Source organism: Salmo salar, chromosome ssa10, assembly GCF_905237065.1.
Source record: "Salmo salar chromosome ssa10, Ssal_v3.1, whole genome shotgun sequence".
Lineage (NCBI taxonomy): Eukaryota > Metazoa > Chordata > Actinopteri > Salmoniformes > Salmonidae > Salmo > Salmo salar.
In genome coordinates, this window is record NC_059451.1 from 70,004,368 (window position 1) to 70,031,480 (window position 27,113).

The following is a 27,113-nucleotide window of genomic DNA, read 5'->3' on the forward strand; positions in this document are numbered from 1 at the left end:
ATAGCCATCTGCATTGGCTGCTGCCCAGGACACTGCCCATGCACAATACAGCAGTGTTAGCTTGGGAGTGGCGGTTAAGGGGGAAACGAGCTGTCTTCAGATCAGTTCTAGTGCATTCCCAGAGGAGCTGTGATGACTCTCATACTCAGACAGACATGTGAGACCAAACCTCTCAGCTGTTTTACAACCCGGGTCTTCTGTCTACTCTGGTAGAATGTTAACCATAACTCAAACTTAATGATGCTTTACCATGGATCAACAAGGCTAGATTTCACCTAGGCTATATGCTCCCTGAAGGCCATTTATTTTCAGAGTTAGCACCACATGTTTTACGAATGCTATCCAACTGGTCCTGAACTTCACTTGCAATTTGATAAAGGAAGTTCTCGCATTTTTGTGAAATCAGCATGAGTCTTATTTTTGGGATATTGTCTTCTTTGGCCACAGAGTGACTATCTCTAGGTTGTGGTCTAGGTTTGTGAATCATACAGAGGTGGAGCACCTCTGCTCACTCTGTGAGTGGGCTGATGGTAGTGAGGGCTGTCAGCCAATAAAGGTTGAGAAATACCTCGAAACAAAGCATGGTACATTAAAACCCCATGCAAACCCTTTAAAAATTTCCAATTTCTTTACACATGTATTCTATTCACAGCACTCTAAGGGAGGTAGTGAATTCCAGGTACTCTGCTGAGACTAGGACCATTGTATCTCATTACAAAATGGTGCTTCTTCCCCACAGGCTGGAGCAGTGAGCTCAGCAGAGACCAGAAAATCCCTAAGCAGAATTGTTTGGCATCACCCTCTACTTCAGTATTGTATCCCTTTTTCTCTGTGGACAATCCAGCTAAAGCTCCAGCTTAAGGACCATGAAGCTCATTGTGATTTGCTTTGTTAATTTAATTGACTTTTAGAGAACAGTTTATTTTTTATTTTTGGTTCCAAGCCACAGGCTCCTGTTCTATTAGCAGAAGTCTCATATTTGGAAGATCTTATTTGGACCATGTCCCAAGAGTTCTCTGAACTGTAGCATATACAGCTTGGACACAATCAGAAATGTATAGACATAGCTTCCTGACAATCCTCAGTATTTGCATATAGCCATAATATTTGTCTGCATTTAGGCTCCAGTCTCTTCGGAGGCACGGGTTCAAATCCCACCGCTGCCACCAATAACAGATTTCTACCTTAATTATAATGTTCTTATGCTCATTTTAGAGGGAAAGTAAACTCTCATTCGTGAACATTTTTATCGTTTTTTGCAACTTGTTTATTTTCACTTTGCCATGGTTTGTAAATATAGTATGTATAATATAGTAATCATCTGCTGTGTATGTTTGTGCATGTGATAACAGTTAGAATAATTGCATCGTTGAACATTGGGAGTTGCCTACATTGTGTATCCTTGGCAAGAGAGCAGAACTTTGCTGTGTGCCACTAAAGGTCACTGTGTGCATTTGGCTCTGTACAGGGACAGTTAATCACAACTGTCTTTGTTCATGAAAGAGCAAGCTTTGCACCTTCAAATGCGCACAGTGTGATCACAAAGGCCCTGGGCGAGACACTAAAAGTTGTGCCGACTGTCTTATTTTAGTTCTGTATACATGTGTATGGGGGCTCTCTAATGCAGTATTTTGTTTTCCAATGTTTGTTGCAGATCTGGTTGGAAAGGGATCATTTTCCAGGATGAGAAAACGCAGGACAAACATACCCTGGTTGTGTTTGGCAGTAGGCCTATGGCCGTTAATGTTGATAAAACACAGATACTGACTACCACTCAACCATCTAAAACACACACACACACACACACACACACACACACACACACACACACACACACACACACACACACACACAAACCACATATTGAATAAGTCTTGAAAACATATTTTTACCTTTTATAGTTACAATAATGAGTCAGAATAACTGCCCACATGCACTTTATACAGCACAAAGTCTTGCAATTAGATCTAGTGCTCTGCTGTTGGCTTGCTGGGTGCTCTGTTAGTTTTGAGGGACACTGTGACCTCTTTGGAAGGTTCTGGGTGAGATGTAGGGATGTCTGTCTTTTCCTCCCGGTCCCCAAAACATCTGCATTGTCTGTCGTTCGGAACAGTGTCAGAGTTCCACTTCGATGAATTCCAGAAAGGCGCTCTGGCTTGACCTATAATCCCCAGAAGGCGAGTGTGCGGCTTGTGGAAAGCCCCCTTCTATGTCTCTTGGCTCTAGCTTTGGAAAACCCTGCCTTGGAAACAGGGCCTTGGAGGTCAAGCTATTGCTATTTAGGAGCACAAGCTATTGGGAAATAATTGGCTTCGTGAGTGGTTTACTGTTGGAGAGGGGCTCCGGAGAACGTGGGCCAAGGCAGATGGCTGAATTTACATATAGCTGGAAAGGAGACAGCCAAAAAGCCTGGGAAACCCTACAGCCCATAGTTGGCTCCCAAAAACCCTCTCTAATGATAATGACTGATGTCTCAGTGAGAGAATCCTTTTGAAGTGATGAGAACACCTCTTCAGAGAGCAACAGCTGTACTAGGCCTGATAATGTTTTAGTTAATCCAAAAATAGCTTTTTCATGTTGGTCAGTACAGCAGAGATGCAATGGAACAGAGTTGCAGCTGAATCATGACACAAAGAAAGAAAGTAAAAAATTATGAAAGGTTAGAGCTGGGACGATAAACTGAAAATGACCAACACCGACATTGCATTCCTCTTACCAAAGCATTTTGCATAGGCCTATGTTGGTGATTTTGCTTCACATGTTTTCTGTAGATTGTTCTAAAACCATTATCTGGTCAACAGTAATAGCCCATACATTACGTTGATCCCTGCTATGATGGTATCTGCCTGTCCCTTTTTTGCTGTCGGCTACTGTGTGAGCAGACCACTCTCACTCCCCCTCCCCACTATGCGCACAGAGGAGGGAGAGATGCATTCTGGGAAGGTCAAGCATATGACCATTGCTCAAAATGCAATTGCGGGAAAAATACAGTTTTCAAAGCAACTACTGTTGTTCCAGTTACAGAGAGGAGAATCACAGCTTTCTATGAGTATATACAAGAAAAAGAGAGAGAACAATGACAGCATGGCATATAACAGACAGTCTCAACTAACCTGAATTCAACGTGAAATCACCCAAAAATGTCACCATGTCATTGGATTTAGGTTAAAGGTTGGGTGAAATTCCCTTACATTGATTACTTATTTCAAATCAAATCAGTTTTCCACGTCGATTCAATATAATCACATAGAATGTTTTTGTTGATATGATGTGGAAACAACATTGATTCAACCAGTTTTTGCCCAGTGGGATGCTACCATCTCAGTTGTCTTACTTTGCACTGGAAAAAAATGTCTACAGCCCTGCTGCTAATGTAAATTAACTGTCCATAAAAAAAGTAAAAAATGTATTTGTTGTTATCAGGCAAAATAGTTACATTTACCACCATATGACTTATTGTCCATATCGCCCAGCTCAATGAAAGGGTATCAAGCTAATTTTCTGTTGATATCCCTATGCCATTTTGTATCAAGAATCCACCCCACACCACACCTTTGTTGATAAAATTGGCCACTATATGAATTAAAAAGTGACTGTATACTTAACAAAAATACATCTAACCATATTTATTGACTGTTCAAAGAATACTGTATGTCAGAATATTTTTTTTTCTTTAACGCTCCTCATTTTTGTCTCTCCAGCATCCTACTTTGGGGACAGTTTCTGCAAGATAACGTCAATCCAAGATGTCTCCTCCTTTCACCTGTCGCTGCAGTTCAAGACCAGCCGACGAAGTGGACTCCTCCTCCTGGCTGCAGGGATGCAGGACTACCTATTTCTGGAACTCCAAAATGGGAAATTACAGGTTAGTATCAACACCTGTCTTGTCGGAAAGGATTCTATTTGCAATGTACTATCAGACCGGCTTAAACCAAGGCAACCTAGCAAGCTGTTGCAAAGTGTATTTTACACAAGCTTTATGATGTTATTAAACCACCCAGAAATGTACAAGGCATGGTTATTTAGGTGGATGACTGATTGTGAATCCTAGATGGCAAACATGTTTTGTCAGCTGGTTCACAATATTCCAGTTTATAGTCCTTTCCAGGGTTGGAATTGGAAAAAGTCACTCTGGGGACTGACCATGTCAAATCCTAGAAATTCAAATTTAACACAGTTTTACAAAAATGCTTTCACTTTGGGGACTCGGTTCCTACGCATTCCCCCACCCCCCAATTCCACCTCTGGTTCTATCCTGTGGAGATGAGGCACTAAAAGTATTACAAAAAGGACACCTGTCTTAAAACTTCCTATAAATGTCCTATATTTTAATTGAAAGACTGACAACAGCATCTGTGATGTTACTTTCCTCTTTCCAAACCAAAAATGTACTTCAACCTAATACATTTAAAGATTATAACAGAAGTGAAAGCAGGCTGGTGGTGTGTGCTCATTAAAGAAGCATGTATGTGACAGTTTCAATTAGATGGTACTCTGAAATCATTCTACATTGCTTTACTGGTTGTCACTTTAAAATGTGATTCCTGACATTTTAATTCCATAATGAATTGCTTGGCAGAGTCTGTCAGGAACTGAATTAGCATCAGATGTGCTGTCATAAACAATCCCTAAATTGTGTACAATAAACAAGGTTTATTGGTTTTAGAGGTCTGGTGCGCTTGCTATTAATAACATTTGAATATGATAGAATCACAAGAAAGCTATGATGCTACTCACACAATTATTAAAATCTTAAAATGCTTTCCCCGTTCTCCTCTGATCCATAAGAAGCAGTTTGTAAGGACAAGATAGGTGAAAGAGATATGCCCCCAAAAAGACAATCACAAGTCTATGCTAGATTGATTCCTCTTTGATATCATCTATCAAATCCTTTTAGATAATCGTTCATGGGAAGAAAGGCTATGAGGAAGGAATCCTTTCAAGAATATAATGACAGTCCAAAAAACATACAATTATTGAGCTTCATAAAATAGCAATGACACTTCTCTTCTCTCTTTTTTCACAAAGGTGCGAATGAACCTTGGGGCCGGTGAGATGGTGCTGTCATCATCTCTGGGGCTGCAGCTGAACAACCTCCTGGAGCATAAGGTGTCTATCACGATGCAGGAGGCCAAACTGACCATGCTGATCGATGACCTCTTTTCCACTTTCATCTCTGTGCCTGAAACCCAGGAGGACCTCAACATTGACATGGGGGTTTACATGGGGGGCACCGGAGACTTAGACGCCCCATATCTCAGCAATGCCATACCTCCATTCCGCGGTTGCATGACCAATGTCAAGTTGGAGTCCCATCAGTTTGATATTTTCGACTCTGAGCCCATTGACTGCCATGATACAAAGGAGTCCTGTAGCAGTGAGTTTGAGGTTGGTGATGGAGAGGCGACCAGCTTTATCAGCCCAGACTCATTTGTGTCCTTCCCTACTTGGAGCGGGGCTAGTGGTAGTGAAAGGACCTTGGAGTTTCTCATGAAGACCACCATTGAGGATGCCCTACTCACCTTCCACCCTGGACGAGAGTCAGACTTTATAGCTGTTGGCGTTGTGGGCGGTTACCTAAAAGGTGTGGTGGACCTTGGGAGTGGGATGGTGGTACTGGACAACCCCAGAGTACAGCTAGATGATGATCAGTGGCATAGGATCAGAGTCACTGTAGATGCGAGTGTGTTTGAGATTAATGTGGACAGCCAGCCTGCCTCTCTCCCTCTGAGGGGCTCAGAGCGATTGGATCTAGCTGGCAATCTGTATATGGGGGGGATCCAGGGCAAGATGAAGGATGTGTTTCGTGATAGTAGCTTGTCTCGTATGGAGGAGGAAATAACATCTGAGTCTTTTATCGGATGCATGGGAGAAATCAAAGTGAACCAGAAGGACAGAAGCCTGCAGGACGCGTTGGTCACCAAAGACGTCCATGTGAAATGCGAGGGAGAGGACTATGACTACTCAAGTTACTATGATCTTGAGGCAACCACAACTACGGCTCCTGTTCGGATCCGATATGTCGACGCTGACCCTAATGAAAGACATTGCTACCCAACTGACGACACACCAGAGGCCTTCCGGAACATTACAAAACTTATTGAAGTCAACCCTTTGCTTGTACCCGAGGGTGGGGAAGCTTTTCTCGATATTAACAACCTTAGCCCTACATTTGACCTAAACACTGTGGGAATCCGCCAATCCCAGATCATCTTCACTCAACAAAGTGACCCTTGGTACGGACTCGTAGATATGAACATCAATACCAGACGTACCAAAAAGTTTACACTCCTGGATGTGGTCAACAAGAAAATCAAGTATCTCCACGACGGCAATGAAAAGTATGGCGATCAGATCCAGTTGGAGGTGGTTGCCCATAGTAACAGTTACCTTCCAGGATGTCTTAAAAATCCTCACCAGTACATTCTCCCAGTGGAGATCATACCTGTCAATGACACACCACAACTAAGCGGAGGAGACATTTCCATCACAGAAAATGGTCGCACTCGCTTAAATCCCAACCTTATCAAGATTGTGGATTCGGACACTCGCTGTGATGAATTGATTGTCACCGTGACCTCAGAACCTCCCAGAGGGGTTGGCTACTTAGAAAATGCTCAGCAACCAGGAAGAAGTATCAAAGAGTTCACATGCAGGCAGTTGAAAGACGGCAATATATATTTTGTCCACAGAACTGGGAGCGGTGGGATAACTCTACAGGTATCTGACGGACAATCCATAAGTCATTCAACCACTTTTAAACTGTCCATTACACAGCCCCAAATGAGCCTTGTGACCAATACCGGCCTTCTGTTGTCTCAGGGAAGCAACTCTTCCATTGGGATCCAGAACCTGGCCGTCATTGCCACCCCTCGTAATGGAGATATTGTGTTTAATGTCACACAGGCTCTGAGATATGGTGAATTGCATGTTCTTTCTAGCAATGGTTTGCCCAAACAGGTGACATCTTTTCACCAGTCAGATTTGGAGCAAGATCGCTTGAGATATGTTAGCACAGACTCAAGTGACCTGGAGGACATTGTGTCAGATCATTTTCAATTTGATGTCCATCTTGGACAGTTTTCCCTATGGAACAATACTTTTTTGATCAAGATCACACCCTCCCAGGTTAAAATGGCCCAAGTAGTTCCCCTTGAGATTGAAGGCAAGGTAGAGCAAAAGGCAATAAAACACACTGAACTTGAAGCAGAAGTGAAGGGAAAAAGTGTAGCCCCAGAAACTATAAGATACATCCTTCTGAAGGCCCCCACACTGGGTACTCTTCAGATGATCGGCAGGAAGCTAGTTGAGGGAGACAGTTTCACCCAACAGGACCTCTGGAATGCCCAGGTCAGCTATAGAGTCCAGGTGCAAAGGGCGGTGGCTAATGAGGACCAGTTCCAGTTCAGAGTCTTTGCAGAGAATCAGTACTCCCCTATGTATACCTACCCAATCAAGATCCAGGCTGATTCAGACGCCCCTGTTTTGACAAATGAGAGACTCGTTGTCTTAGAGGGTGGGGAGAATATTCTGAACAAAGACTATCTATGGGTTCAGACATCCACCTCGACAAACTTTGTTTACAGGGTGACGCAAGACCCCAAGTATGGCCGTCTCATCAGGGAGTCCCCATCTGGACAGCCCAGGTTCGACGGGGCCATTAGAATGTTCAGCAATGAGGATCTGAATCTAGATAGGCTGATCTACCAACATGATGGCTCAGAGTCTAATGATGATGAGTTCTATTTCCTGGTATTCGAGCAAGCAGCAGGAAGTGAAAACATCAGAATCGATGGTCAAGAGTCTATGAGCAGCATGTTTAGAATATCTATTCAGTCCAAGAACGACCACGTGCCTCTTAGAGTGGTTGATAAAACCTTCAATGTGGTGCGAAACGGACAACGTTTGCTGACCACAGAAGATATCCTCTTCAGGGACGATGACTCAGGGTTCAATGATACCCAGTTGGTCTTTGTTCGCACAGGCATTCTCTCAGGAAATATTGTCTCCCCATCAGACCCCTCGCAGCCCCTCTTTCGTTTCACTCAAGCGGACATGAAAGACCAGAATGTTCTATTTGTGCACCATGGGGCAGACCGTGAGCGCTTCCAGCTCCAGGTTTCTGATGGCCTGCATAAGACCACAGCCCTGCTGCAGATCCAGGCTGGTGAGGCCTACCTCCATGTGGTGAACAACACTATGGTTGTCATGGACCATGGAAGCACAAAGACGCTCAACACCAGTCTGTTGAGTGCAGAGTCCAACATGGACATAAGAGACGCCAGTGACATTAGGTACCAAGTGACATCACCCCCTAGTGATGGGAAGATCATCGTGAGTGGGATTGAGGCCTCTTGGTTCACACAGGAGGATCTGAAAAAGGGTGTGGTGTCCTACGAGCATAACGACCAGAGTCTGAGCTCCAAGGACTCATTTGGCTTCACTGTGGAAGCGAAAGGATTTTCTGAGGAGGGCACATTCAGAATAAAGATCTTCAAGCAAGGCTATTTGTCAGAGCCTGAGGTCATCACCAATGAGGTCATCATCTCCTATGAGGGAGAGCACACCGTGATCAACCAGGATCATCTTAAGGTATGTTTACATTATCAAATCAAATCAAATGTATTTATATATGATATCTCTGATATCTCAAAGTGCTGTACAGAAACCCAGCCTAAAACCCCAAACAGCAAGCAATGCAGGTGTAGAAGCACGGTGGCTAGGAAAAACTCCCTAGAAAGGCCAAAACCTAGGAAGAAACCTAGAGAGGAACCAGGCTATGAGGGGTGGCCAGTCCTCTTCTGGCTGTGCCGGGTGGAGATTATAACAGCACATGGCCTAGATGTTCAAATGTTCATAAATGACCAGCATTGTCAAATAATAATAATCATAGTAGTTGTCAAGGGTGCAACAAGTCAGTAACACAAGAGTAAGTGTCAGTTGGCTTTTTCATAGCCTATTCTGCTATGTTTTTTTCTACCACTCCTGCAGTCTCTAGAGAGTTGAAAACAGCAGGTCTGGGACAGGTAGCACGTCCGGTGAATAGGTCAGGGTTCCAGCAGGTCTGGGACAACAGGTCTGGGACAGGTAGCACGTCCGGTGAACAGGTCAGGGTTCCATATCTGCAGGCAGAACAGTTGGAACTGGAGCAGCAGCACGGCCAGGTGAACTGGGGACAGCAAGGAGTCCTCAAGCCAGGTAGTCCTGAGGCATGGTCCTAGGGCTCAGGTCCTCCGAGAGAGAGAAATAAAGAAAGAGAAAGAGAGAATTAGAGAGAGCATATTTAAATTCACACAGGACACCGGAAAAGACAAGAGAAATACTCCAGATGTGACAGACTGACCCTAGCCCCCCGACACATAAACTACTGCAGCATAAATACTGGAGGTTGAGACAGGAGGGGTCAGGAGACACTGTGGCCCCATCCGATGAAACCCCCGGACAGGGCCAAACAGGTAGGATATAACCCCACCCACTTTGCCAAAGCACAGCCTCCACACCACTGGAGGGATATCTCCAACCACCAACATACCATCCCGGGACAAGGCCGAGTATAGCCCACAAAGATCTCCGCCACAGCACAGCCCAAGGGGGGGCGCCAACCCAGACAGGAAGACCACGTCAGTGACTCAACCCACTCAAGTGACGCACCCCTCCCAGGGACGGCATGGAAGAACACCAGTAAGCCAGTGACTCAGCCCCCGTAATAGGGGTAGAGGCAGAGAATCCCAGTGGAAAGAGGGGAAACCGGCCAGGCAGAGACAGCAAGGGCGGTTCGTTGCTCCAGCCTTTCCGTTCACCTTCACACCCCTGGGCCAGACTACACTTAATCATAGGACCTACTGAAGAGATGTGTCTTCAGTAAAGACTTAAAGGTTGAGACTGTGTCTGCGTCTCACATGGGTAGGCAGACTATTCCATAAAAATTGAGCTCTATAGGAGAAAGCCCTGCCTCCAGCTGTTTGCTTAGAAATTCTAGGAACAATTAGGAGGCCTGCGTCTTGTGACCGTAGCGTACGTGTAGGTATGTACGGCAGGACCAAATCGTAAAGATAGGTAGGAGCAAGCCCATGTAATGCTTTGTAGGTTAGCAGTAAAACCTTGAAATCAGCCCTTGCCTTAACAGGAAGCCAGTGTAGGGAGGCTAGCACTGGAGTAATATGATCACATTTTTTGGTTCTAGTCGGGATTCTATCAGCCGTATTTAGCACTAACTGAAGTTTATTTAGTGCTTTATCCGGGTAGCCGGAAAGTAGAGCATTGCAGTAGTCCAACCTAGAAGTAACAAAGGCAAGATTTGGCTTTTTCAAGAGAGGCTTTATTACTGCCACTTTTAGTGAGTTTGGTACACATCCGGTGGATAGAGAGCCGTTTATTATGTTCAACATAGGAGGGCCAAGCACAGAAAGCAGCTCTTTCAGTAGTTTAGTTGGAATAGGGTCCAGTATGCAGCTTGAAGGTTTAGAGGCCATGATTATTTTCATCATTGTGTCAAGAGATATAGTACTAAAACACTTTAGTGTCTCCCTTGATCCTAGGTCCTGGCAGGGTTGTGCAGACTCAGGACAACGGAGCTTTGGAGGAATACGCAGATTTAAAGAGGAGTCCGTAATTTGCTTTCTAATGATCATGATCTTTTCCTCAAAGAAGTTAATGAATTCATCACTGCTGAAGTGAGAGCCATCCTCTCTTGGGGAATGCTGCTTTTTAGTTAACTTTGCGACAGTATCAAAAATAAATTTCGGATTGTTCTTATTTTCCTCAATTAAGTTGGAAAAATAGGATGATCAAGCAGCAGTGAGGGCTCTTTGATACTGCACAGTACTGTCTTTCCAAGCTAGTCGGAAGACTTCCAGTTTGGTGTGGCGCCATTTCCGTTCCAATTTTCTGGAAGCTTGCTTCAGAGCTCGTGTATTTTCTGTATACCAGGGAGCTAGTTTCTTCTGACAAATGTTTTTAGTTTTTAGGGGTGCAACTGCATCTAGGGTATTGCGCAAGGTTAAATTGAGTTCCTCAGTTAGGTGGTTAACTGATTTTTGTCCTCTGACGTCCTTGGGTAGGCAGAGGGAGTCTGGAAGGGCATCAAGGAATCTTTGGGTTGTCTGAGAATTTATAGCACGACTTTTAATGCTTCTTGGTTGGGGTCTGAGCAGATTATTTGTTGCGATTGCGAACGTAATAAAATGGTGGTCCGATAGTCCAGGATTATGAGGAAAAACATTAAGATCCACAACATTTATTCCATGGGACAAAACTAGGTCCAGAGTATGACTGTGGCAGTGAGTAGGTCCAGAGACATGTTGGACAAAACCCACTGAGTCGATGATGGCTCCAAAAGCCTTTTGGAGTGGGTCTGTGGACTTTTCCATGTGAAAATTAAAGTCACCAAAAATTAGAATATTATCTGCGATGACTAATAGGAATACAGGGAACTCAGTGAGGAACGCTGCATATGGCCCAGGAGGCCTGTAAACAGTAGCTATAAAAAGTGATTGAGTAGGCTGCATAGATTTCATGACTAGAAGCTCAAAAGACGAAAACGTCGTTGTTGTTTTTTTGGGGGTAAATTTAAATTTGCTATCATAAATGTTAGCAACACCTCCGCCTTTGCGGGATGCACGGGGGATATGGTCACTAGTGTAACCAGGGTGTGAGGCCTCATTTAACACAGTAAATTCATCAGGCTTAAGCCATGTTTCAGTCAGGCCAATCACATCAGATTATGATCAGTGATTAGTTTATTGACTATAACTGCCTTTGAAGTGAGGGATCTAACATTAAGTAGTCCTATTTTGAGATGTGAGGTATCACAATCTCTTTCAATAATGGCAGGGATGGAGGAGGTCTTTATACTAGTGAGATTGCTAAAGCGAACACCGTCATCTTTAATTTTGCCCAACCTAGATCGAGGCACAGACACGGTCTCAATGGGGATAGCTGAGCTGACTACACTGACTGTGCTAGTGGCAGACTCCACTAAGCTGGCAGGCTGGCTAACAGCCTGCTGCCTGGCCTGCACCCTATTTCATTGTGGAGCTAGAGGAGTTAGAGCCCTGTCTATGTTCGTAGATAAGATGAGAGCACCCCTCCAGCTAGGATGGAGTCCATCACTCCTCAACAGGCCAGGCTTGGTCCTGTTTGTGGGTGAGTCCCAGAAAGAGGGCCAATTATCTACAAATTCTATCTTTTGGGAGGGGCAGAAAACAGTTTTCAACCAGCGATTGAGTTGTGAGACTCTGCTGTAGAGCTCATCACTCCCCCTAACTGGGAGGGGGCCAGAGACAATTAATCGATGCCGACACATCTTTCTAGCTGATTTACACGCTGAAGCTATGTTGCGCTTGGTGACCTCTGACTGTTTCATCCTAATATCGTTGGTGCCGACGTGGATAACAATATCTCTATACTCTCTACACTCCCCAGTTTTAGCTTTAGCCAGCACCGTCTTTAGATTAGCCTTAACGTCGGTAGCCCTGCCCCCTGGTAAACAGTGTATGATCGCTGGATGATTCGTTTTTAGTCTAATACTGCGGGTAATGGAGTCGCTAATGACTAGGGTTTTCAATTTGTCAGAGCTAATGGTGAGAGGCTTCGGCGTCTCAGACCCCACAACGGGAGGAGCAGAGACCAGAGAAGTTTCGGCCTCCGACTCCGACTCGCTTAACCTCTTGGGGCTATGTGGGACGCTAGCGTGCCACCCGTGGTGCACCCTATCAACAGCAGGTGCATTTCAAGAGCGGCAAATTTGAAACCAAATAAATGTCAAAATTCAAATTTTTCAAACATACAACTATCTTACACCCTTTGAAAGATAAACATCTCCTTAATCTAACCACGTTGTCCGATTTCAAAAAGGTTTTACGGCGAAAGCATAAAGTTAGATTATGTTAGGAGAGTACATTGACAATAGCTGTGTGTAATGTTTTGTCAATTCAAAGACAGGCGTCACCAAAACCATAAAACCAGCTAAAATGATGCACTAACCTTTGACAATCTCCATCAGATGACACTCCTAGGACATTATGTTAGACAATGCATGCATTTTTAGTTCTATCAAGTTCATATTTATATCCAAAAACAGCGTTTTACTATGGCGTTGATGTTCAGGAAATCGTTTCCCTTCAATAACCGGCAGTCAAGTCAGCACCACAAATTAAATAATTAAAATTAGAAAACATTGGTAAAATATTATATTGTCATTTAAAGAATTATAGATTTACATCTCTTGAACGCAATCGACTTGCCAGATTTAAAAATAACCTTACTGGGAAATCACACTTTGCAATAATCTGAGCACTGCGCCCAGAAAAATACGCTTTGCGATACAGACAAACGGCCATGTTGGAGAGATCTAAAATCGAAAATACTATGTACCTTTGATTCTCTTCATCAGATGTCACTTCCAGGAATCCCAGGTCCATAACGAATGTAGTTTTGTTCAAAAAAGCTCATCATTTATGTCCAAAAAGCTCCGTGTTGTTAGCACATGATCTAAGCCCGCCGGACTTCACTTCATGAACGAGGGGAAAAAATATATTTACGTTCGTTCAAACATGTCAAACGTTGTATAGCATAAATCATTAGTGCCTTTTTTAACCAGAACATGAATAATATTCAAGGTGGACGAATGCATTCTCTTTTAAAACGTATTGGAACGAGGGTACCCAACATGACCTCGCGCGCCAGAGTCTAATCGGCCATCACCGTTCCAAGGCTCTTGTTCGTTCAGATCTCATAGTAGAAGACTCAAAACACTTTGTAAAGGCTGGTGACATCTAGTGGAAGCAATAGGAAGTGCCAAAACATTAATCAGCCCCTGTGTGTTTCAATGGCATAGGCTTAAAGGTAATTCAACACATCAGGTATCCACTTCCTGTCAGAAAATGTCTCAGGGTTTTGCCTGCCAAATGAGTTCTGTTATACTCACAGACACCATTCATACAGTTTTAGAAACTTTAGGGTGTTTTCTATCCATATATAATAAGTATATGCATATTCTAGTTACTGGGTAGGATTAGTAACCAGATTAAATCAGGTAAGTTTTTTTATCCAGCCGTGAAAATACTGCCCCCTAGCCCCAACAGGTTAATGGGGAAAACCGGTTGAAAGTTTCTGTCGGCTGAATAAGCGACACCGGTTGAGCATTCCTACAGCGTTTCCCTCCAGAAGCCATGAGAAAGTTGTCCGGCTGCGGGGACCGTGCGAGGGGGTTTATACTAACGTTACTATCTGTACTTACTGGTGGCACAGACGCTGTTTCATCCTTTCCTACACTGAAATTGCCCTTGCCTAACGATTGCGTCTGAAGCTGGGCTTGCAGCACAGCTATCCTCGCCGTAAGGCGATCGTTCTCCTGTATATTATAAGTACAACGACTGCAATTAGAAGGCATCATGTTAATGTTACTTAGCTTCGGCTGTTTGAAGTCCTGACGAACCATGTCCAGATAAAACCTCCGGGTGAAAAAGTTGAATGAAAAAAGTTGAGTGAGGGGAAAAACTAAGAATATACGCTAATGAAAAAGTAAAAACCGTGAAGTAGTCAGGTAGCAAAGTAAGATCGGCAACAAAACGCACAGCAGCACGTAAACAAGTCTATATATTCCCCTCTATGTTTACCAATAGTTAACTTCCACCTTTACCTACTGTTTGTTCTTGAATCTATTACAATACCGCCAACTGAGTGACTTAGTAGACTGTAATTGTGCTTCTGAAGCAGTCATTAGAGTTGCAAGTACCCAAGCATGCATCCTCAACAGTATGTACACTTTATGGCTGCACGATCTGGATAAAATATCTAATTGCGATTTCTTGGGGGAAGATATTGCAATTGCGATTATGAATTGCGATTTTCGAAGCACTTGGGTGAAAACTAAACAGATTTAGTTGAAACAAGAGTCAGGGTAGAGAACATCACTTCTAAAATGAGATCATATGAATGACTACATACTGTGCTAACTGAATACAAAACCAAATGAAACAAATATTTTCCAACATTGTTATAGGCTACATATGATAATAGATAGTATTCTTACACCAACATATTAACAAACATTTTTACCACAATCATCAAAATATAGTGTGCATTTATTAATAAATGAATGAATAACATTATGAGTTCCTATTTTACCATGAAGAGTTCCTAAATAACCTAAGTTAATTATTTATTCAGGCAGCCATAGCCTGCAGATGGAATAGGAAACTTATGATTGTGCAATTATGTATAAGTAGGCTCAATAATTATTATAATTGAAATTCTAAGCCTTAAAAACATGTAACGTGTAGCCTACCCATTGCAAGGTGCAGCCTGTGTCCAAAACATTGGAGTCTGGTCCAGTTATTCAACGAGACGTGTTTCAACTTGTCCCTTAATTTTGTTATACAGTGTTGGGATGACAACTTGGGAGGAATATGTGCGAGATAGAATCTTGTATCTCCTTTCCAGCTTGTTTATCATCTTCTTGAAGCGGTCTTTGCTGACTGTGTAGCTAGGAACCATGTCTTTGGCTATGTGTTAGCTTCTGTGATTTCTGTGTCTGCACAGGGTGTTTTTTTGTAGGGCTTTACACTTGAAAACCCATCTGCAATCAATGCCTGTTGAACATAGCTGGCTGGTTGTGGCTAAGTTGCTTTGCTGCTGTTGGGCACTTTTTTTGTACAGTACAATCGTTGTAAAGTAGGGGATGGTTAACTTCAAATGATTGAATACGTTTGTTGTGATGCCTCGTGCTGTTCCCATAACTCTGAGGCATTTTTTGCCCAACACTTGCATTGGGTTGACATCGGTTTGCCTGTAGCCAAAATACTGCCATACTACTGAAGATGTGCCTTCTTTGGCACCAAATCAACGTTCTCATTAGCACTCGCAGCACTCATGTTTCGAACACTCACTGATGCAAAGCCACAGAGTTCCTAAACTTCATACTGTACTGTCTTTGGTAAAAACCGTTCTCTCCTCACCAGCACCTAACTGGGCGATGCATGTGATTGGCCAGCAGGTGCATACCATGCAGAGAGTAACAGAGGCCGCTTGTGATTGGTCAGTATGCTCTGGATATGTAGAGAGTGAATAAAAAGACTACTGCATCTCGTTGGAAGAGGTACCATAATCTAGTTTTTGTTGTATTAATTAACAGTGTCAAATAAAGTAGAAAATCATAGCCTCTTGCGATATGAATATTGCACATGTCAATATCGCAATTTCGATCTGAATTCAATTAATTGTGCAGCCCGAGTACACTTGTACATTTGTTGTTCATTCATTCATCCTGTTCATTGGAGAATTCTTTAATTCATTCACAGTGTTTATAAATTCACTTTTTGTTTATGTTGTCTCTGTGGAGCAGACTCTCAGTTTCACATGACATACAGTAATCACATAAACGTGGTGTAGATGTGATGTGTGACCCCCGTCCCTGATGGAAATCAGGAATATTACGCCTTCGCTTCGGAAATATTCTGACCCCTTGACTTTTTCCACATTTTGTTACGTTACAGCCTTATTCTAAAATTGATTAAATCGTTTTTTCCCCTCATCAATCTACACACAATACCCCATAATGACAAAGCAAAAACAGGTTTTTAGAATTTTTTCCTAATCTATTAAACATTCAAAACTGAAATATCACATTTACATGAGTATTCAGACCCTTTAATCAGTACTTTGTTGAAGGACTTTTGGCAGCGATTACAGCATCGAGTCTTCTTGGGTATCACGCTACAAGCTTGTCACACCTGTATTTGGGGAGTTTCTCCCATTCTTCTCAGCAGATCCTCTCAAGATCAGGTTGGATGGGGAGTGTTGCTGCACAGCTATTTTCAGGTCTCTCCAGAGATGTTCGATTGGGTTCAAGTCTGGGCTCTGGCTGGGCCAATCAAGGACATTCAGAGACTTGTCCCAAAGCCACTCCTGCATTGTCTTGGCTGTGTGCTTAGGTCGTTGTCCTGTTGGAAGGTTAAACTTCGCCCCAGTCTGAGGTCCTGTGTGCTCTGGAGCAGGTGGTCATCAAGGATCTCTCTCTGTACTTTGCTCCGTTCATGTTTGCCTCAATCCTGACTAGTCTCCCAGTCCCTGCCACTGAAAACATCCCCACATCATGATGCTGCCACCACCATGCTTCACTGTAAGGATGGTGCCAGGATGGTGCCAGACGTGACCCTTGGCATTCAGGCCATCTTGGTTTCATCAGACCAGACAATCTTGTTTCTCATGGTCTGAGTGTCCTTTAGGTGCCTTTTAGCAAACTCCAAGTGGGCTGTCATGTGCCTTCTACTGAGGAGCGGCTTCCGTCTGGCCACTCTACCATAAAGGCCAGATTGGTGGAGGGCTGCAGAGATTGTTGTCATTCTGTAAGGTTCTCCCATCTCCACAGAGGAGCTCTAAAGCTCGGTCTGACTGACCATTGGATTCTTGGTCACCTCCCTGACCAAGACCCTTCTCCTCTGATTGCTCAGTTTGGCCAGATGGCCAGCTCTAGGAAGAGTCTTGGTGGTTATAAACTTCATTTAAGAATTATGGAGGCCACTGTGTTCTTGGGGACCTTCAAGGCTCCCGAGTGGTGCCGCAGTCTAAGGTACTGCATCTCAGTGCAAGAGGCATCACTACAGTCCCTAGTTCGTATCCAGGCTGTATCACATCCAACCGTGATTGGGAGTCCCATAGAGCGGCACACAACTGGCCCAGCATCGTCCAGATTTGGGCCAGGGTAGGTCGTCATTGTAAATGTATTCTTAACTGACTTGCCTAGTTAAATAAAGGATACATTTTTGGTTTTAATGTAAAAAAAAGAAATCTGCAGAAATGTGTTGGTACCCTTCCCCGGAGCTGTGCCTCGACACAATCCTGTCTCAGAGCTCTACTAACAATTACTTCGACCTCATCGCTTGGTTTTTGCTCTGACATGCAATGTCAACTGTGGGACCTTATATAGACAGGTATGTGCCTTTCCAAATCATGTACAGTCAATTGAGTTTACCACAGGTGGACTCCAGTAAAGTTTCAGAAACATCTCAAGGATGATCAAAGGAATCGTGATGCACCTGAGCTCAATTTCGAGTCTCATAGCAAAGGGTCTGAATACTTATGTAAATGAAGTATTTCTGTTTATTATTTAATTATTTGTTTTATTTATTTAACCTTTATTTAACTAGGCAAGTCAGTGCAGAATAAATTCTTATTTACTATGACGGCCTACCAAAAGGCAAAAGGACTCTTGCGGCGAAGGGGGCTGGGATTAAAATAAAAAAAAGAAATACAATATAAATATACAGTTGAAGTCGGAAGTTTACATACACTTAGGTTGGAATCATTAAGACATATTTTTCAACCACTCCACAAATTTCTTGTTAACAAACTGTAGTTTTGGCAAGTTGGTTAGGACATCTACTTTGTGCATGACACAAGTAATTTTTCCAACAATTGTTAACAGACAGATTATTTCACTTATAATTCATTGTATTCCAGTGGGTCAGATGTTTACATACACTAAGTTGACTGTGCCTTTAAACAGCTAGAAAAATTCCAGATAATGATGTCATGGCTTTAGAAGCTTCTGATAGGCTAATTGACATCTTTTGAGTCAGTTGGAGGTGTACCTGTGGATGTATTTCAAGGCCTACCTTCAAACTCAGTGCCTCTTTGCTTGACATCATGGGAAAATCAAAAGAAATCAGCCAAGACTTCAGAAATAAAATTGTAGACCTCCACAAGTCTGGTTCATCCTTGTCCTCTGGTTTGATGAAACAAAAATATAACTGTTTGGCCATAATGACCATCGTTATGTTTGGAGGAAAAAGGGGGAGGCTTGCAAGCCGAAGAACACCATCCTAATCGTGAAGCACGGGGGTGGCAGCATCATGTTGTGGGGGTGCACTTCACAAAATAGATGGCATCATGAGGCAGGAAATATATTATGTGGATATATTGAAGCAACATTTCAAGACATCAGTCAGGAAGTTAAAGCTTGGTCACAAATGGGTCTTCCAAATGGACAATGACCCCAAGCATACTTCCAAAGTTGTGGCAAAATGGATTAAGGACAACAAAGTCATGGTATTGGAGTGGCCATCACAAAGCCCTGACCTCAATCCTATAGAAAATCTTTGGGCAGAACTGAAAAAGTGTGTGCGAGCAAGGAGGCCTACAAACCTGACTCAGATACACCAGCTCTGTCAGGAGGAATGGGCCAAAATTCACCCAACTTATTGTGGGAAGCTTGTGGTTGGCTATCTGAAACGTTTGACACAAGTTAAATAATTTAAAGGCAATGCTACCAAATACTAATTGAGTTTATGTAAACTTCTGACCCACTGGGAATGTCATGAAAGAAATAAAAGCTGAAATAAATCATTCTCTCTGCTATTATTCTGACATTTCACATTCTTAAAATAAAGTGGTGATCCTAACTGACCTTAGACAGGGAATCTTTACTAGGATTAAATGTCAGGAATTATGAAAAAAATGTATTTGGCTAATGTGTATGTAAACATCCGACATCAACTGTAGGACAAAACACACATCAGGACAAGAGAGACAACACTACATAAAGAGAGACCTAAGACAACAACATAGCTAGGCAGCAACACATGACAACACAGCATGGTAGCAACACAACATGACAACAGCATGGTAGCGACACAAAATGGTAGCAGCACAAAACATGGTACAAACATTATTGGGCACAGACAACAGCACAAAGGGAAAGAGGGTAGAGACAACAATACATCACGCAAAGCAGCCACAATTGTCAGTAAGAGTGTCCATGATTGAGTCTTTGAATGAAGAGATTGAGATAAAACTGTCCAGTTTGAGTGTTTGTTGCAGCTCGTTCCAGTCGCTAGCTGCAGTGAACTGAAAAAACGAGCGACCCAGTGTGCTTTAGGGACCTTTAACAGAATGTGACTGGCAGAACGGGTGTTGTATGTGGAGGATGAGGGCTGCAGTAGATATCTCAGATAGGGGGGAGTGAGGCCTAAGAGGGTTTTTATAAGCATCAACCAGTGGGTCTTGCGACGGGTATACAGAAATGACCATTTTACAGAGGTGTATAGAGTACAGTGATGTGTCCTATAAGGAGCATTGGTGGCATATCTGATGGCCAAATGGTAAAGAACATCTTGCCACTCGAGAGCACCCTTACCTGCAGGATGGTCATCTGAATCAGGGTTAGTTTGGCAGCTGCGAGGAAAGAGGAGCGATTACGATAGAGGAAACCAAGTCTAGATTTAACTTTAGCCTGCAGCTTTGATATGTGCTGAGAGAAGGACAGTGTACCATCTAACCATATGCCAAAGTACTTGTATGAGGTGACTACCTCAAGCTCTAAACCCTCAGAGGTAGTAATCACACCTGTGGGGAGAGGGGCATTCTTCTTACCGAACCACATGACCTTTGTTTTGGAGGTGTTCAGAACAAGGTTAAGGGTAGAGAAAGCTTGTTGGACACTAAGAAAGCTTGTTGTAGAGCATTTAACACACAATTCGGGGATGGGCCAGCTGAGTAGAAGACTGTAGCATCTGCATATAAATGGATGAGAGTGCTTCCTACTGCCTGAGCAATGTTGTTGATGTAAATTGAGAAGAGCGTGTGGCCTAGGATTGAGCCTTGGGGTACTCCCTTGGTGACAGGCAGTGGCTGAGACAGCAGCTTTTCTGACTTTATACACTGCACTCTTTGAGAGAGGTAGTTAGCAAACCAGGCCAAAGACCCCTTAGAGACACCAATACTCTTTAGCCGGCCCACATGAATGGAATCATCTACCCTATCAAAAGCGTTGGCCAAGTCAATAAAAATAGCAGCACAACATTGCTTCAAGGGCAATGGTGACATCCTTGAGGACCTTTAAGGTTGCAGTGACACATCCATAACTTGAGCGGAAACCAGATTGCATACCAAAGAGAGTACTATAGACGTCAAGAAAGCCAGTCAGTTGACTATTGACACGTTTTTCCAACACTTTTGATAATCAAGGCAAAATAGAAATAGGCCTGTAAGAGTTAGGATCAGCTTGATCTCCCCCTTTAAATAAAGGACGAACCGTGGCTGCCTTCCAAGCAATGGGAACTTCCCCAGAAAGGAGAGACAAGTTAAAAAGGTCGGAGATAGGCTTGCCGATAATAGGGGCATCAACCTTAAAGAAGAAAGGGTCTAAACCATCTGACCCAGATGGTTTTTGGGGTCAAGTTTCAGGAGCTTCTTTAGCACCTCGGACTCAGTGACTGCCCGCAGGGAGAAACTTTGTAGCGGGGCAGGGGAAAAAGAGGGAGAAGCATCAGGGATAGTCAGATTAGAAGCGGTAGGAGATGAGGAAATGTTGGACGGGCAAGGAGGCATGGCTGAGTCAAATAGGAATCCCGACTTAATGAAGCGGTAATTAAAGAGCTCAGCCATGTGCTTCTTGTCAGTAACAACCACATCATCAACTTTAAGGGACATGGGTAGCTGTGAGGAGGGTTTAATCTCCAGGTCTTTAACTGTTTTCCAGAACTTCTTGGGGTTCGACCCACAGAGAGAGAACTGCTCCTTAAAGTAACTAACTTTGTCCTTCCGGATAGCCTAAGTGCACTTATTTCTCATTTGCCTGAACGAGAGCCAGTCAGCCTGAGTATGCGTGTGCCGAGCCTTTCGCCAAATGCAGTTCTTGAGGTGGAGTAACTGCAATATCACGGTCGAACCAGGGGCTGAACCTGTTTTTAATTATAATTTTCTTTATGGGGGTGTGTTTCTTAACAATACCACTGAAAATATCAAAAAAGAAGGTCCAAGTGTCTTCGACCGAGGGGATCAAGTTGATTCTATACCATTTTAAAGAGGCCAGTTCATGATGGAAGGCTTGCTCATTGAAGTTTTTTAGCAGGCGTCTATGACAAATCAGGACAGGTCCTTTCACTGAGCAGCCATTATGAACACAGGCTGTAAAACAGTGATCACTAAAGTCATTACAGAAAACACCAGACTGATACCTATCAGGATTATTTGTGTGGATAACATCAAGAAGAGTAGCCTTTTCTGGGTGTTTGGAGTCATACCTTGTGGGATTGGTAATAATCTGAGAAAGATTTAGGGAGTCCCATTGCTTTAGGACTTGGTCTGGTGGTTTAAGCATGTCCCAGTTTAGGTCACCTAGCAGGACAAATTGAGACTTAGTATAAAGGGTCAGGAGAGAGCTTAGGGCAGGTAGGGTACAGGCCGGTGCTCATGGAGAATGATAGCACCCAGCAACAGTCAACAAAGTTTTAATACTTAAAACCAGTGTTAGGTTCTAATTCTCTGAGTAAAACACTCAACGGACAATATGAAAGCTTAACCAAGTTTAATTCTTCCCAGAGGGTCAATACAGCTGCATTCAGACAAAATATTTTTCAACCACCACAAGTATGTATACTCCAATTTAGGCACTCCTCCTTCCCTCCAATCCTTACATATTTTATGGTTTGACAGGAAGATGAAGTGATATGGTAATAAACCACTGTTTCTTCCTTAAGGGGGATCTGACCGGACCTCAACCCCCTTGATGCCTAATCCAAAGATCTCCACCCTTATCCCTATAGCAATCCAGTGACTTCCTCCCGTCCACCCAACACATTCCAAAGCCATCTGGCTCCTACAGATAACCATTAACTTCTGATGTAAAAACCAGTCTCTATCACTCTTTAGATACTATACTTCTGAGTATACAATGTTCCAAGTTTAACCCAGAATCTAACACCAGCAAATCAAATTGTTTGGGGACAGACTTGGTGGAGACAACCGAGCACTGAAGGTGATCCTTGGTAAAGATTGCCACTCCCCCACCTTTGGAAGATCTGTCTTGCCGAAAAAGGTTATAACCAGAAAGGTTAACATCAATATTCAAAACACTTTTCCTTAACCACGTCTCAGTAATGACCAACACATCTGGATTGGAGCTGTGAACCCACACTTTCAATTGATCTATTTTAGGTAATAAGCTTCTAGTGTTAATGTGCAGAAAACCCAGGCTTTTACGAGAGCAGAAATCAGTGAAGCAGATATCGGAGCACAAGTCAGAATTGGGGCTAGCAACAGTAGATGGGCCAGGGTGTACATGCACATTTCCAGATATCATCAACAGTAATACAATCAAGGCACAGCATAGGACAGGGAGAGCTCTGCAGTGCTGATTTATGACATCTGAATGTGCATCAGATGGCAACAAGATCATATTGTACGGCAATTTCATCAGGTAACATGAATACAAAGCCGGCGAGAGGTGATTAGAATAGGATGGGAGGCCAAAAGTCTGTGTAACCAATAGAGAGTCAGAGTCCCGAGTGTGGGAACAAACATAGTCTGTCCCACGGTTGGGGAAAGAAAGTTCGTAGTCAACAAAGCATGCAGGAGTCATGAGGCAAATAGCAAAATAGTAAAATGAGAAGGAAAAATTTAAAATATATAACGACTTGGGGCTAGCCATTGTAAGTTCAGAGTCACTCGCCCCAACTGTGCCTGTGTGCTGGAGGGAAGCAAAAGCTTGGGAGAGAGGTGGGGGGACTGTAGTGGGGGTACCTGTACCAGACAGGGGAAGACAACCAGGGAAGATGATGAACAGATCGCCAAGTGGAATCTAAGCAGCAGTGCAGCAGGCAACGGGAGTAGGTGTCACACCCACTTGGAAGAAGCTTTTACTTCTGGAGGCAGATTTCTTGTAGTACATTTATAATACATTTGCAAAAATGTCTAAAAACCTGTTTTCGCTTTGTCATCATGGGGTATTGTGTGTAGATTGCTGAGGAATTGTTTTTATTTAATCCATTTTAGAATAAGGCTGTAACGTCACAAAATGTGGAAAAGGTCAAGGGGTCTGAATACTTTCCGAAGGCGCTTTTAATCTTGTTTATATAATGTATTATAGTCTATTTAGTGTGGAAAACACTCACTAAGTACACCCTAAGGATATATCTGGAATCGTGTTGTTTCGAAGATGAACACGAGTGCACTTCATCTTGAGAGCATATTGATGAAGTTACATTTTTTCCAATGCATATTGCATTCCTGTTTTCACCTCGATTTGTGAAGTAATATTGTGAAGAATATCGAATTGTGAGGAAACATATTGAAAATTGTGCTTGATATTTAAAGTTCAATTTCTCAGAGGACCTTGTTCTGTTCTTTTCTCAGTATTGACTTAAGATGGACCAAGATGTACAGACATTGAATGCATTATTGAGAAATGTCAAACAAAGCTCAGGTTGTCCTTTAAATGTGGCCCTATTGACCATGGCTTTTGTGGAGCTTACTTGAAGTGCATTCTCACTTTTAGTTGGAGAACCAATGATTCCCACGGTTGTGTCAAGTTGTCTGGATGTGCTTTGGGTGGTGGACCACTCTTGATACACACGCAAACTGTTGACCGTGAAAAAAATCAGCAGGGTTGCAGTTCTTGACACACTAAAACCGGCGTGCCTGGCACCAAATTAGCGTAAAATAATATCATTTTTTAGATATCAATACCAAGCTTTCCCAAGTGACCAAAAATAGGGAGTTTTTTTAAGACCATATAGCTATGAGTCATAGCAAGTGCCCCATGCCTAATTCACATAGGAAAAATGTGTATTTGTGACTAATGTTGTGATTATAGATGGTAGAACAGTCAACTATTCCAGAAATGATTTATCCCTGAGGCAAAGCATCTCCCTTTATCCCAGGGTTTCCCAAACTCAGTCCTCGGGACCCATAGGGATGCATGTTTTGCTTTTTGCCCTAGCACTACACAGCTGATTCAAATAATCAACTATAATCAATAATCAACTAGCTTTAAGATGCAGCTTTTGCCTATTTTGAAAGGTACTTGTTTTCAGAAGCGCTTCAATCAGGCCACAAAAGTGTCAGACCCTGAATCTTCTTTAATCGATCAAGTTATGAGGTCTTTAGATGAAAAACTATTGTGCATCGAATGTAATTCATATGCAATGAATCAAAGTCAGTGGAGACTGTCTGTTTATTCCATTACCTGAATTTATAGGTTGTAAAAACCTTTAGTATACTGTTATTGTAAATATAGGTCTACTTCTGTCATACAACATAAGGGAAGACATAGTAAATGCTACGGTACATTGATGTGCTCATCTTAGTAGCAGAAGGTTTTTACAGTGGTGGTGGAACAAATTGACTGAATGTATATGGAATGTACTGACTGAACTAACTGGTCCAACTTTACATAAGTGTCCTTAAAATGTGTATTTACATGGTAAATTGTAAGTTGTTAGTACTATGTAACAATGTGTAGGCTACTTACAACATAGTCACACACTGCACCTGTCCATGTAATTACCATGTAAATGCATAGCTATAACATAGGTGTTCTACAACCATGTAAGTACGACCATTTAATTAGTCAAGACTTGAAAGTGAATCTGTACCTGGTCTCCCAACTTTCTCCCCCCAGGTGGAACAAGCAGACATCCTGCCCTCTGAGATGGTGTTCACAATCAAGGAGCCTCCTCGTCTGGGCCACGTGGTCATGCTGACCAACCACTCGGACAGTACGGCTGCGCCCATCCTGGACTACATCCACTCTTTCACCCAGGAGGATGTCAACAGGGGCCGCATCCTCTATGTCTCTGCCTCCATCCAGGGCAGTGACGCCTTCGCGGCTGACGTCAGCAACGGGTTCACCACCGTGGATGACCTCCGGATGATGGTGGACATTGTGCCTCGCCTCATCCCCATCCAGGCCCACAACTTCAGTGTGAGGGAGGGCGGCGGGATGGCCCTTACCACTGAGCTCCTGAATATCTCTCACCCTTTCTACAGTGCGGTCAACGTGGACTTCGTCGTAGAGGAGCCACCGCAGCATGGGGATATCCGCTACTTGGATGGTGACGAACAAGAGCTCACCTTCTTTACCTGGGAGGAGGTGAGTGCTTTTCATAGGTTTTGTTTTGGAAGGGGTAGGCGGGTGGTTGGTTTGTTGATGGATTGATTGATTGAGTTAGTTCATTAGCTAATTCAAAGGTACACAGATATCCATATCAACTGTTAAGTGGTGGACTCTGGTATGTATCACCCCCTGTGATAAAGACAGTATATTTATTCAAATTCAAATGATCAAGGATTTAAAAAACATACCATTTCTATTTAGATGCCAGGAATTGAGCTACTCTCTCTCCCCAGATTTTAAGTGTTATTTGTTTCTTAATCGTTCTGAAGAGAAGGAACCATGAGAAAATACAACACAAAAAGGGATTCGTTAGTTTAATTGAAAATGGAGTTTGACTTTTCCGTTTTGACTTGTTTGGAAACAAACCGAGTCCCACCAGACCACAAGCCATATCATTTATATGCACCATAGCATTTTCTGTGTCTTAATTACAAGATGCTCACAGAATAATATCCACCTTCCCTGACTTTGATCTTGCTGGTTGTTCGCGAAGACAGCCAAGGCCACACTAAGTTCACTTTGCTGTTGTTTGCTTAGTAACTCTTTTCACAGTAGCTGCTCACTATTCTGTGTGATGCGTCTCTGCTGTTTTATGATTCTGTCCGTAGTATTAGATAGAGAGAAACTACAGTATGTGAGACTGTGAGTTGTCTAGTCTCCAACCATTTGGTCCTGAGGCCTAGCACTTGGAAAGAATGAAAAGGAGACATGAGTGGTCACTTGTGGTGGAAAAGCCTCATGCATTCTGTATGTACTAGGGAGCCTAGTGGAGCTTGTGAGTCACTCCACTTATGGCTTGCCTGCTACGTGTATAGCTCAGCTCTTCTCCTCACTCATACACTACTCTTCTGAAAGGGTTGTGGAAAAACTGACGGTGATGTTCGGCAGCCCGAAGCCAAAATAAACTGGCCCATATATTCCTATAATAAGGCATGTGCACACAGCCCTCCTGCGCTTTGCCCCCAGACAGACTTTCTGAAAGACCCCACTATGTGTTTCAATTCAACTGGGACAAGCGTATAGCCATGATTCAGGTTAATCTGATTTAGATTTTTAGAGGAGAAAATGTGGGGAAAAAACGTTGACATAATCGTCTGCCATCCTGGACATGTTTTCTCTCTGGATCGGTGTATTTTTGTGTGCACTCTCTCTGTACATCGTCAGTGAGTTTTTTTCATGTTATGCAAGGACGACCCAAAAAACGTTTAGAGGACAA

General features: G+C 43.1%; 1 protein-coding gene across 1 annotated transcript in view; it reads left to right on the plus strand.

Moving 5' to 3' along the window:
* Nucleotides 1-27,113, plus strand: part of cspg4 (chondroitin sulfate proteoglycan 4) — a 119,243-nt gene that overhangs the window by 72,984 nt on the left and 19,146 nt on the right. The window contains exons 2-4 of the mRNA XM_014124061.2: nucleotides 3,702-3,865; nucleotides 5,029-8,592; nucleotides 25,403-25,873. Of these exons, the coding sequence (XP_013979536.1) occupies nucleotides 3,702-3,865; nucleotides 5,029-8,592; nucleotides 25,403-25,873 (4,199 nt within the window). The remainder of the gene's footprint in view (nucleotides 1-3,701; nucleotides 3,866-5,028; nucleotides 8,593-25,402; nucleotides 25,874-27,113) is intronic.